At 40.1% G+C, this 13,903-nt stretch overlaps 1 protein-coding gene across 3 annotated transcripts in view; it reads right to left on the minus strand.

Moving 5' to 3' along the window:
- Nucleotides 1-1,630: 1,630 nt before the first annotated feature.
- Nucleotides 1,631-13,903, minus strand: part of Ndufaf5 (NADH:ubiquinone oxidoreductase complex assembly factor 5) — a 33,685-nt gene continuing 21,412 nt past the window's right edge. For 2 of the 3 annotated variants that reach the window (XM_027421659.2, XM_027421660.2), the window contains 3 exons: nt 2,609-2,692; nt 2,181-2,263; nt 1,631-2,023 (listed from right to left, as the gene is read on the minus strand). In XM_027421659.2, coding sequence (XP_027277460.1) covers nt 1,934-2,023; nt 2,181-2,263; nt 2,609-2,692 — 257 coding nt within the window. In that variant the 3' untranslated portion in view covers nt 1,631-1,933. Of the gene's footprint in view, nt 2,024-2,180; nt 2,264-2,608; nt 2,693-6,976; nt 7,074-13,903 lie in introns of those variants that run through there. The other variant, XR_003486506.2, reaches the window with a different exon arrangement.

Below are 13,903 nucleotides of genomic sequence, written 5' to 3' on the forward strand. Positions count from 1 at the left end.
TTCTTTCTTTCCTAGAAGAGGCCAATCCAAAGTAAAATAATATTTAGTATCCTATCTATACCCAAGAACTACATAATCAGAATAAAAATTGTAACATGTCTGATATATATATATATATATATATATATATATATATACACACACATATTAGACACATATAATAGTAGTCTTTATTATTATTGTTGTTTCTACCTAGTGGATGAAAATGTTATGAAAGGGGATTGTAAAAATAAAAATGTTTACTTCAAAGCTAGAGAAATGGCTTAGTAGGTAAAAGTGCTTGCCACCAAGCCCGACAACCTCAGTTTGATCCCAGGAACCCCATATGTTAGAAGGGAGAATCAACTCCTGCAAGTTGTCTTCTGACTACAACAGGTGTGGCTCCCTCCAACACCAAAGAACAGACAAATAAGTGTAAATAATAAAAAAAATTTAAATGTTTACTTCAGGCTGGAAAACTGGCTCAGCAGTTAAGAGTATTTGCTACTTGTTCCCAGCACTCATGTGGCTGCTCAAAACCACTTGTAACTCCAATTCTGCATATGTACACATGCACACACACACACCACAGAGTGGTCACTTCCTCTAGGCAGGCCCCATTTCCTAAAGTTCCACAAACTCCCCAAATAGGAATGGTAGTTAGAGACCAAATATTCCAACAAGAAGCCCTATGGGCACATTTCACTGCTTCCAAATTTTCTGACCCTGAGATAACAAGACAGTGAACTTGGATTAGGATAACAGTGCAACAGGTCTAAAATTAACAAGGAAAACCTGACTGTAAACAGCTTGTTTAATAACTATACCAGGACTTTTACATGAAATTTTGCCTCTGCAATTCTTTAAAATGTTTAAGATAAAGTAGTGTAGAAATCCACAGTGGTTCTACCTAGACACTAGAAAAAAAAAAAAAAAAGGATCAGAATTCAGGGAGGAGAGGGGAGATGGCTCACCAATTAGATCACTGACTGCTCTTACAGGGGATCCAGTGGCTCCCAGCACCCACATGGTGGCTTAAAATCACACTTAGCATCATTCCAGGTGACCCAACGCCCTCTTCTGGTCTCTGTAGGTACCAAACATGCATATGTTGCAAACATGCAGGCAAAATACTTACACACATAAAATCAAACTTTAAAAACCTTAAAAAAAAAAACAAAACTAACAACAACAAAATAACACACCCAGGGAAAAAAAATGGATCTTGTATAGAGATGTTCTTCTAAAATCCGTAACTTTGGAGAATGGAGAATGTACAGAATACTCTGGTCATCTGGACAAGTCAAAAGTGTGACAAATAGCTAGGTATGGTAGAGCCTGCCTGTAATCGGAACACTAAAGGCAGATGGCTCTCTGAATTTGAGTCCAGACTAGTCTACATTGTGAGTTCCAAGCCAGCTAAGGATACACAGTGAGACCTGTCTCCAAAAACAAACAAGAAAAGTGTAAGAAATAATTTTGGCCTTAGTATCTCCAACAGTCACTATGAAAAGTGTTTTCATTGTACTGTATAAGAACTTTCCAGAACCTAGCAATTTGTCTCTCCTCTTACCTTCAAAGCATGATCTTCCCACAGAGAACAACAAAAGACCAGAAGGTAGGAAGGCACAGAATGCTAGTATGAGCAATGTTTTCCTATCAAATCATGTATTTACACATGTGCACATATTTCTAGATTCTCCCCACCTCCCGGAAAACATTTCTTTTGCTTTCAGGCTGAATCTTCAAAGATGCCCAAATCACTAGGTATCACTAGCATCTTATATAAATAGAAACAACGAGAACCTAGAATAGTTACTAAACATGGAATAGTATTAGGTTGTTAGCAAATAGCTTAATACGTTGCTTCTTGCTTCAATTTCTAAGAACTTAGATGTGGCAGTTACTCATATCTGATGAAAATTTTGGAATTCATTACAATTGAATAAAATATTTATTGTTTCTTTCCCTGTGGCATGACTTCACTCAGTTTTGCTAACTCTCCAAATGACACAGTTGCAGAACCTCTTTCAGCTGGCCTTGCCTGAAAAAAACAAAAATGAAAGATATTAGATAAAGATAAGACCAGCTCAGAGTAACCCCAATCATGTTATACATAATAAAATATATCCTAAGTAAATCAACAATGAAAAACGGAAAAAAAAAAAACCCTAAGAAAAGTGACAGCTTAATAGTGTTACCTGAGAATCATGGTATTTCCATCCTATCATGTGGTAGATCTGGTATGTAGCAGGTATGGAACCATCCTCATTTCTGTACATTTCTGAAAAGACACACATGGTTAAATTCTGTAAACAATTAGGTGAGAAAAAGTAGCCGCTCGATAAAAATCACCCACTTCAAAGATAAATGGGTACTAGGGTAGCTGCAAGACTGAGAATGAATGCCTCACACGATGAGTCTTACCACAGAGAAAGAGTTGACATTATGGAAACAAGAGCTGTTTGGAAACAGATACAGAGATAGAGATCTGTGTTTTGAGATTAAAAAAAAAAAAAAAAAAGACAAAGTCTGACAATACCTTACAAGATGGAAATAAGACTGTGGAGCAAACACCGCACAGCACAAACCCCTCAGAGAGTACAGGTAAAAAGAGTGGGTAGCTCACCTCTGTAAACGGCTGCAGCTGCCAGCATTGTGTCTCGGTGCAGCAGAGGTTTTCTGTTCCAAGAACAGTTGCTCTCACCCATACCTAAAAATAGACTACAGTTTGAGAAAATAGTGCAAATACCCTGGCAGCTTAGTATAAAGACATAATACAGCTTATCCAACAGCATTCCTATCCTCAGTCTCATCCACTTTTCCATTATAGCAAGGCTGCTTACTGACTGGAGCAAAACTGCTTCAATGTCAAGTCAGCTAAGACATTCTCAGGAGAGAAGCCCCGGGGTGCTTCTTCCAACAAAAGCCAAAGTCTACAGTAAGACTGCAGCAAATGCCACCTAGACTCCAGATGGATCGTAAGCACTGGCAAGTACCTTTCAAAGAAAGCCACATCTCACATCCCTTCTAGCTGTGATGCTGTGACATGCCCCCCTCCTTCTAAGGAGCATTATATAATTACAAGAGTGAAACTTGGGAGAAGGCTGTAGGACTCATTAGATATGACCAAAGCCAAGGCTTCAAATTTTGTGACATTTTACTAACATTAGAATTAAAAATTAAGTGTGTTTCCCACAGAGGCACTTTTCTTAGCATTTTAAACTTAATTTGCAGACCTCTTTCCTTATTTTAAAATTCCAAACTCCTTCTCTAGTTAATGGTTAAGAGGCTGTTTACTGACAATTGTTATTGCAGAGCTAGAGACAGCTAGGTTGTACAATATAATGTGTTCAAGAGTCTGTGGATATAACTTAAGGGGTAAAGTGTGTAACCATGATCTCTAGCACCCACATAAAAAGCCAGGTGTACCAGGCAGTGGTGGTGCACGCCTTTAATCCCAGCACTCAGGAGGCAGAGGCAGGAGGACCTCTGTGAGTTCGAGGCCAGCCTTACTACAGAGTGAGCTCCAGGACAGCCAGGTCTGTTTCATAGAGAAGCCTGGCGGGGAGTGGGGGTGCCAGGTGTGATGCCTGCCATCCTAGTTCTAGAACATAACGGGAGACAAAGGAATCCTTCAGACAGCTAGTCTAGCAAATCAGTGACCTCCAGATACAGAGAGAGAGAAGCAGCTAGAGAGCTACAGAAGAAGATACTAACAATGACCTGTGGCAACCACATGTATACACATATGGAGGTTGCACACACACTCATACGGACACATAAGAATATTACACATACACACAGAGGCCTGGGTGCAAGTCTTAGTACTGCAAAACATAAAGATAAATTAATGTAATATCAAACTAATGTTACATATCGTTTATATATTTCATATATATATTTAAAGTTATTTGGAAAGTCCAAGTTTAGATCATTCTACAAAATGTTGTAATTATTCTTAATATTAAAATTTACTACATGTTGGGCAGTTGTGGCATATGCTTTTAAGTCTAGCACTTAGAAGGCAGAGGCAGATGGATCTCTGTGATTTTGAGGCCAGCCTGGTCTACAGAGCTAGTCCCAGGAGAGCCAGGGCTTCACAAAGAAATTCTATTTAAAAAAAAAAAAAAAAAAAAATTCTTTTTTTTACATGAGCAAATGTCTACTACTTACTTTTAACACTAACCAAGAAATGATTTATTCATTTTCTTCAGTAGTTTTTTTAAATTTTTATTTAAATACTTTCAAATTTTATTTCGGTGGTCTTTTAAAATCAGTCAATAAGGAGGCTAAAGAGATGGTTCAGTTAAGTGCACACACTGCTTTTGCTAAGGACTGGAGTTTAGTTCCCAAAACACATCCAACAGCACACAACAGCCTGAAACTCCAGCTCCATGGATATGACACCCTCTTCTGGCTTTTGAGGATACTCCTTCCATAAGCAATGAAACTGATTCTACTAATAAACCCAATGTCCTGTATTTTGTGACTTTAATGGTCCCAATTCATGAAAATTATTAATAGCTAAAAACTATTAAGTTAATAAATGTGGCCAGGTATAAATTATAAATTATAAATAAACACAATCGAAGCACTTAGGAAATAGAGGCAGGAGGATCGTGATTACAGGGTAATTCTCAGCTATGTGAGAACCTTTTCAAGTACACAAACAACCTCCAACCAAAACAAAAACCATTAGGACTCTGTTCTTTCAGAGGACCTGAGTTCAATTCCCAGCATCTACATCAGAGGCTCATAACTTCCAGTAACTCCAGTTTCAGAGGACCCACTGTCCTCTTCTGGCCTCTATGGTATCATATGTGTGACATACACCCAGAGGCACACACATACACATAAAATAAAAACTAAAAATAAATCTTAGAAAATATTTTAGACCCACTATATATCCATCTTAAAATATTCTTCCACATCAGTATGGAAATTCCTCAGGAAAATGGGAATCAGCCTACCTCAAGATTTAGCAATTCCTCTCTTGGGCATACACCCAAAGAATGCACATTCATACAACAAGGACATCTGTTGAACCACCGTTCATAGCAGCATTATTTGTAATAGCCAGAAGCTGAAAGCAACCTAGATGCCCCTCTACTGAAGAATTGATAAAGAAAATGTGGTACATTTACACAACGGAGTACTACTCGGCAGAAAAAAAAAACAAAGGAATCTTGAAATTCGAAGGCAAATGGATGGAACTAGAAAAAAACATCCTGGGCGAGGTAACCCAATCACAAAAAGACAAACATGGTATGTACTCACTCACTTATATACATGGAGTTTAGACATAGAGCAAAGGATTACCAGCCTACAATCCACATGACCAGAGAAGCTAGGAAACAAGGAGGACCCTAAGGGAGACATACATGGTCCCCAGGAGAATGGGAAAGGGACAAGATCTCCTGAGCAAATTGGGAGCATGGGGGTGGGGGGAGAGGGAGTTAGGAAAATGGGAAGGGGAAAAGAGGACATGAGGGAGCAGGAAGGTTGAGTCTGGGGAAGAATAGAGAAGGAGAGCAAGAAAAGAGATACCATAATAAAGGGAGTCATTATAGGTTTAAAGAGAAATCTGGCACTAGGGAAATGTCCAGAGACCTACAAGGATGACTCCAACTAACAATCTAAGCAATAGTGGAGAGGCTATCTTAAATGCTCTTCCCCGATAAGGAGATTGATGGCATACCTTATATGCCATCTTAGAGCCTTCATCCAGTAGCTGATGGAAGCAGAAGCAGACACCCTCAGCTAAACACTGAACTGAACTTCTGAAATCCAGTTGCAGAGAGGGAAGAGTGATGAGCAAAGGGGTCCAGACCAGGCTGGTGAAACCCACAGAAACAGCTGACCTGAACAAAGGGGAGCTCATGGGCTCCAGACTGACAGCTGGGAAACCAGCATAGGACTGACACAGACCCCCTGAATGTGGTTGTCAGTGAGGAGGCCTTGGCAATCTATGGGGCCTCTGGTAGTAGATCAGCATTTATCCCTAGTGTATAAATGGACTTTGGGAGCCCATTCCACACAGAGGGATACTCCCTCAGCCTAGACATACCGGGGAGGGCCTAGGCCCTGCTCCAAATGATATGACAGACATTGAAGATCCCACATGGAAGGCTGCCTCACCTTCAGCAGAAAGGGGATGAGATAGGGAGTTAGTGGGGGGCAGAAGAGGAGGGGAGAGAGAGGGAACTGGGACTGACATGTAAAACAAGCTTGTTTCTAATTTAAATAGAAAACAAAAATTTTTCCACATAGTGAATATCAATCACACAGTGACCAGAATAAATTAGGGTTCACATTGTAACAGTCTATTACCAGTGATGGAGACAGTACTTTAATTTCTGCTCAACTTTCCACTGCCCTGGCTTCCTTACACATCGCATGTGGTAAATACATACACAACACGATTGCACTACTAGATATTCTAAAATGCTGTCCAAACAATCATTACTTGCATATTATCAATAAGATTATTAGGCACATGCTACCCTGTGGGTCTGACCCAGCTCACTTATAAAAAACTCAAGAGTACCCTACACAGCATCAACAGCAACTCCACTGCCTCAGCAGTTCACTCTTCATCAGGGCTGAGAACTGCCTTACTGCTCCCTTTCCTTGTGAAGTACTGAAAAGAACCTGGACTCTGGGATCACAAACTTATGTAACCGAGGAAAAGACTGATTCAGCCTATCTTAAATGCAGTTTTTCATCTTTAAAATGGAATTACTTACAGTATACTCTCGGGAAGCTTTACTGACAATCACCTAGCAAAGACTCAACCTGAGCTCGGGATAAGACCAGCTAGCAGGGAACTGTTTAAGATTCTTAGTGTTTTCACATTTGATCTTAGTCAAAAGGCTGAGATTTCTCACAGTGTTTTTAAGGTTAAGTTCAACTGCTTATTAAAAACAAACTTTAATATGCTACTTCTGGAAAAATAATGAGTATTACCTTAAAAAAAAAAAAAAACTGAACTTACCTTAAAACCACTGTGAAAGCCTTGAAAATTTCTCATGTATTCATCAGCTGGCAATGCAACTTGTTTTTAAAATTAGGTCAATATTCTGGACTTTTTTCTGTGAATTAATAATAATGGCAGCTAAAATGAGACACGCCTCAACTATTCAGGAAAACAAACAACACAGACGTAGGATATAAAAGCCAACTGGGGAGATGGCACCTTCCAGTTTTGGCACAACTGAATTCCTGAAAGCACCCAAGCCCCTCCAGCTCCCATCGCCCTTGGACTTTTCCCACTGAGTAAACAGCTGAGACGTCAGGATATGAATGAAGCTGTCTGCCTCCGCTAACTACAAGTTAGACAATTCCTTGCCTGTCTGTGCCTTAGTTTCCTCATATATCAGGACAGGCTGATCATGCTAGTTCCAGTCTTCCCTTCCTATAAACCATGCCTTATCAGCACTCGAACAGTGCACTTCTACTATACTCAAATCTGACTCATCGCTGGGGAAAATTCTCAAGACAAGCTATAAGACTCAGCTGAAGAAATCTAGAAGCTTCTGATCCGATATCATTACCTACCACCCGACTCTTCTATACACTTATGCAATAGTATTACCTTAGTTCCCCCAACATAAGGTTAGGATATACACAACCTTTTTTATTTCCCCGCCCATGATTTTATACACACCGTTCTTTGTGTCACCCCTCCAAATTTTCCCTACTCTTCAAACTCCTGGACAACTCACTTTTGCTTAGGCTCAGCTTTTTTTACAGAAGGTTCCCTGACAGCCTAAGGACATTTAAGGCCAAATCCCTTGTGTTTCTCTCATTTTTCAACTGAAGGTTTGTCTGTCTATCTTGGGAGTTCGTTCATCTAGAATATTAGTAACTTGTGATCAGAAACTATGTATTTCTACCACTGGCTGAGGAGCTGGCACACAGCAAATTCTCAATAAATAGTAAGGGAATAATATAAAATCCAGCAGTTAATATTTTTGTCTAGTTTTTCAGATAGCATTTTTTGTTTGTTTTTTGGAGACAGGGTTTCTCTGTATTGCTTTGGAGCCTGTCCTGGAACTCACTCTGTAGACCAGGCTGGCTTTGAACTCACAGAGATCTGCCTGCCTCTGCCTTCTGAGTGCTGGGATTAAAGGTGTGTGCTACCAAAACCCGGCTCAGATAGCATTTGTATGCATTATCTTCATATAATTCTTTTTAATCTTCCTATAGATAAAAAACATCAAAGACTGGCACACGCCTTTAATTCCAGCCAGGGCCTTTAATTCCAGCCAGGACAGTCTCCAAACTTTCAGAGAAACCCTGTCTGGAAAAGCAAAAACAAAACAATAACAACAACAACAACAACAAAAAACATCAAAGACATGTGACTTTTAAAAAAAGAAGCCTCCACAGTAGAGACATCTCTCTAAAGGGTAATCATTAGAACAGTTCTTCAAAATGTAAGACCTATTTAAAACCCTAGGGGACAGGTACTACCAATGGGAAGGGTCCTGACACACCCTTCTGGGGAACCAGAAAGGTTTTAAAACTTGGTCTAGAAGGTGATTAAAAATACAAACAGTGACCTGCCTGAAGACAATGTAGGTGGTTTGAAGAGAATAACGCTTGAATGACAATGGCCCTCCATAGCCATATCTCAATGCTTGGTCCCCAGTTAGTGGAACTGTTAGAGAAGGATTAGGAGGTGTGGCCTTGTTGGAGTAGGTGTGTCACTTGGGGTGGGCTTTGACATTTCAAAAGCCCATGCCAACCCCAGTGTTTCTCCCTGCCTGCCTACCAGTGAATCTAGATGTAAACTCTCAGCCTGCCTTTCTACCACCAAATTCCCTGCCATGGTGATAATGAACCAAGCCTCTGAAACAATAGCCAAACACCCAATGAAATGCTTTCTTTTATAACAGTAGCCTTGGTCATGCTGTCTCTTCACAGCAATAGAATTGTAACTAAGACACAATGTGTCCCACACCTGCCTTCCTGCACTTCTTTCAGACCTCCCTTTTAGATGAAGGCATCTCTCAACCCTCATCAGAGAAGATTCTGTTTGCAGTAGATAATAACACAGAGACCCACAACTGGCCAAGGTGCAAAGAATGAGACACTGAAGAATGTCCAGTCCTAAAGGGAACACATATACCAAACCCCCTTCTCTAAAGACTCAGGGATCACTGAAAAAGAGGAGGCAGAACGAATGTAAGAGCCAGGTGGTGGATGACAAGGAAACAGTGTTTTTTGGACATAGCAGGGCAGCTGCACATTTGAACCAGTGTGGCAGCATGCACAAGACCTGGCAAGCCCAAGCCAAATCAAGTCCTAACATGGAGAGGTGGAATAAAATGTTCCACCCCTACCTGAGGAGCTATTAGCCACTGTTAGCTGCTGGGAGAGAAAACTGAGGGTCAGTTTTCTCTAAGTGTAGCCACTGCTAAGTCAACCACAATCCAGCAAAAGGCCACAGATCCAAGTAGTACAAATTGGCCTTGATGAGGGAGACAGGGACACAAAACTGGGTATGAAGGGAAGGTGGGGGGGATCTTAAAAGAGTGTGGGAAGAGTGAATATAATCAAAATATATTGTATGAAATTATCAAAGAAATAATAAAAATAGTTTTTTTTTTAAATGTAAGCAGCTATAGCATTAAGGTTATGGCACTTAACAGGACAAAAAGGCTAATTTAATTGTTTTATGGCTACATCTATACTTAGTTAATTTTATGTGGATTCAAGCAGTTAATTATAGGTTTAGCATGACTACAGACAAGGTACTTACGCCTTGATATGTTCACCTGTAAATCAAGATATTAGAAAATCTAAGCCAGACACAATGGCATATACTTATAACCCCACCACTCAGGGGGTAAAGGCAGGCAGACAGTGAGTGTGGGGTCAGCCTGTGATCCAAAGCAAGACCAAAGGTAGCTTGAGGTACACAGACAGACCATCTTAAAAATAAGAGGCTGGACATGTAGCTCAGTGGTAGAGCACTTGCTTTATTTGTGCAAGGCTAAGGGTTTTTTGATCCCTAGAAACACACACCCATGGGGACATCCATACATGAAAAGGAAAAAAATAGCCTCAGAGAACTTCAGAGTAATTAGTGTATTTTTAAATCAGTGGGCAGTAACCTTTTCCAACTGATAGGTCTAATTTCTTGTGTCTTTCTATTTCCTTTCTTGAAATGAATCATGAGCACAGCATTTATTATAGACCAGCACAAAATAAACACTCTATTTGAAGAATTATCATTGGAGCCTAAATGAGAAATAAGTTCATTACCATGTCCCAAGTTTTTAGATAAAAGGGCTCCATGATTCTATCAGTGTGTTTAGTATTTAGGGAAGTGTGCAAAAAATGGTTGCTGCGTTTTATTAACTTAATCATCTTCACTATACATCTATAGCCTACCAATCCTATATTCCATGATGAAAAGGGACCACAATGGTAAGTTTTTGGTTATGTGTATCTCCCTACGTTAATATGACAGCGTAACTCCACACTCAGAAGAGTGCTAAGCATGAGAAATGGGCCTTGTGATAAATAGGCAGGTATCAGAAGCAAACAGGCCAGAACCTTGTCACTAATAGGCCAAGTACAACAAGCAACAGGGGTCAGTTAAGAAACCAGAGCAGGAGACAAGAGTTTGTTACCTATTTCTGCCACTTAGATTCAAGCGTTCTCTTTAGCCCTAGTAGTTCTCACTTAACACAGGGGCAATACAGTTATCAAAAGGGCTACTGAAAAAAGCAAGTTCAACAATGTTTGTAAAAACCATAAACCTACAAATAAAAAATAGGCAATCAATTTATAAATTTCATTATTCTAAAACATATCACAACTTTTAGAACCAGATGAAGGCTTCCTTTGGTAAGCATAGCTGTGTTTCATAGACCCCCAACTTTAACTCTTCCAGCCATCAAAATTATCTATGCTATTAATAAAATGTGTGAGAGAAAGAGAGAGGGGGTGGAGAGAGGGAAGGAGGGATAGAGAGAGAGAAAACAAGTAGTTCACAAACTGAACTCAGAGTGTCTTCCTGGCCATTATTTCCTCCACCTGTTGTTATACATCCTCATCCTGTAGAGGCTTGTTCCATTTAGCCATAACCTTCTCCTGATGGCAGATTATCAGCCTAGTCAGTTACCTCCTTTGCAAAGTCTGGCACCTGGCTCAGTTTTCCTGTGCACCTCTGGTCATGCCACCATTCTGAGGAAGGGTTTCCAATGTTAGTGTCCATCAAGTTCCATTCTCTTCACCTCATATCCAATGAGCTCTATCACTACACCTCTGTCTCAGACGTGTGGTATGTCCCAGAAGGAGTTATCACTTGTAACTGCTTTACCTTCAACTATTCTAAGCACCTCACTTCCCGACTTCATCATGCTGCCCTTTCAACATGATTAAATATTTCAGCTATAACTATTTTCGACTGCTTAGAGGAGGCTTAGCTACAGCAACTTCACCCAACTTTCCAGCTCACGTTGGCCTTCTACATCCTTTTTCTTCCTGGTCATTATTTCAATTATATTTGTGGAGTTACCTTTCACTTTTGGATTTTTCATGAAAATAGCAAAATCCCAACCCAAAATGACCCAACTATGTCGATGTTTGATGTCAACCATGGTTGATAAGTCTGACTGACTTTAAATGAACCCTTTAAACTCTGTAACTTTTCCTTAGTGAGTACACCTTTCTCTCCAATGACTATTTCAGTGTTCCTATGTAATTCTCAAGCTTTGTACCTCTATATAGTATTACTTCCACTGTAACAAGGAAAACTGCTCCATGAGCTTGGAACTTCATGCTATCAAACACAAACACCTATATCTACTGGGACTACTCTCTTGCCTTCCATCAATACATATATATGCCTCCCCATCCCCTAGTCAGTCATTTGGGAGACTCAACTTACTCCAGGTGTTAAGAACTCATCAGCAAAGACACACAGGTAATCAAATTTATAAGACTGCATTCACTAAATGCCACAACTGACCTACCAAAAACTGTCAAATTTCCCTCCTAAATGTCTGAAATACACTCTCCCAAATCCAAAAATACTACCATCTCTCAGCAAACTTTAATGCAGGAAGATTCCTTTGCTAATTAACTCTTAAAAATATGAATCTTAGACTAGAAAGACACTTGGTACTTAGGAATACTTGTTGCTTTTACAGAGGACCAGGGTTTGACTCCCAGCAGCCACTTCTATAAGTGGCTTCTATAAATTCAGGGGATCCAACTTCCTCTTCTAGCCTCCTCTGGGATGAGGCACACATGGCACACATACTCACATGCAGGGAAAACACACATATGAGGTAGAATTTTATTTTAAGGTGTGTTACTTTTGTTTGTGCTGCATGTTTAACTCTGTGAAGCTGTGATTCTTTGCCTGTCTAAAACACTTGATGGTCTAACAAAGAGCTGAACAGCTGGCCAATAGTGAGGCAGGAACAAAGATAGGTGGGGTTGGCCGGCAGAGAGGATAAACAGAAGGAGAAATGAGGAAAGGAGGAGCAAGAGAAGGAGGGGAGGGTACCGGGGCCATCCACCCAGTCAGCCATGGAGTAAGAGGGAAAATAAGATATACAGAAGAAAGGTGAAAGCCCAGAAGGAATAGGTAGATGGGTTAATTTAAGAGAAAAAAAGCAAGCCAAGCTAAGGCTGGGTATTCATAAGTAATAATAAGTCTCTGTGTATGAATCATTTGGGAGCTGGGTGGTGGGCCCCTCAAAAAGTCAAAGGAGCAAAAACACACATATATGTAAAATAAATAAATCTTAGAAGTTTTTTAAAATATTAATGATGTTTTGATTTCCAATTAAAATGCTTGATAAGGACAATCATTTTTTTAATTGATTAATTATTTAATGAAGATCTGTGATGATGTGAGACATTTAAAATACTACAGGGGTAAGAAGATGATCAACAAAGATACGTAGGTAATCAAAATTTGTAAGACTGCATTCACCAAATGCTTATTACACAAAGGCCTCTGCATCAGGTGGGGGATACAAAAATGAAAAAAAAAAAAAAATGGACCCTTGATACCCTTTGTTTGATGAAGCCGACTAAGGAATCTGGCCTCAAGGTGGGCAAGACATGACCATGAGCAGAGACAAATCAAGAGCTCTCTACTGACACTTGGGTCACTTTACAGGTGTGATATGTATCAGGGTTACTAAGAATGAACATTGAAAAAAAGCAATTGCAGAGACTTTTGAAGGTCTCAGTGACAAGCCTGGTACAGCTACATGATGCAACTTTCAAAGCCAAGCTAAAGCTCTGGATCTCAACTATTGATAAGGGCCTTCCCTAATTTTGAGCAGGAGACAGCAAACATATATGAAGGAAAAATGCATTACAACACATTAATTTGGGTAGCCCATGCCTATAGCCCAAGTTGAAGCAACATAGCTCTGAGTTCAAGGCCAGCCTGGGGCCAAACCATGAGACACTGTCTCGAAAAACTAGACTCAACCCAAATTTCAAGAATTTGGGAAGTCAAATTATCAATATATTTTGGGTACTAGAGATCAAACTCAGGGAAGGGAAAACTGGGACCACCACCATTACTGCCGCCTACAGGCCTAAGTGTTTGAAATCTAAGTCCCCATTCTGGCACCATTCTGACCATTTTGGAAAACTGTGGAAGAGGGGAGGTCTAGCTGAAGGGAGTGAGTAAATGGGGGGCTAAGCCTTGAGGACTATAGGCTGGCTCTGTCACCCTGGATTCCTGATGTGGTTTCTCCTGTCACAATGCCTTCCCTGCTATGACAGACTGTATATTCTGAACCCCAAACCAACATCAACTTCTCCCTTAAGTTGCTTCTGTCAGGTATTCGGTCATAAAGACAAAAGTAAGTAATCCAGGACTTTAGGATTTTATGCCAGATCTGATGCTCACTTGCCACCAAACCTATCATTCAAC

Source organism: Cricetulus griseus, chromosome 6 (genome assembly GCF_003668045.3).
Source record: "Cricetulus griseus strain 17A/GY chromosome 6, alternate assembly CriGri-PICRH-1.0, whole genome shotgun sequence".
Lineage (NCBI taxonomy): Eukaryota > Metazoa > Chordata > Mammalia > Rodentia > Cricetidae > Cricetulus > Cricetulus griseus.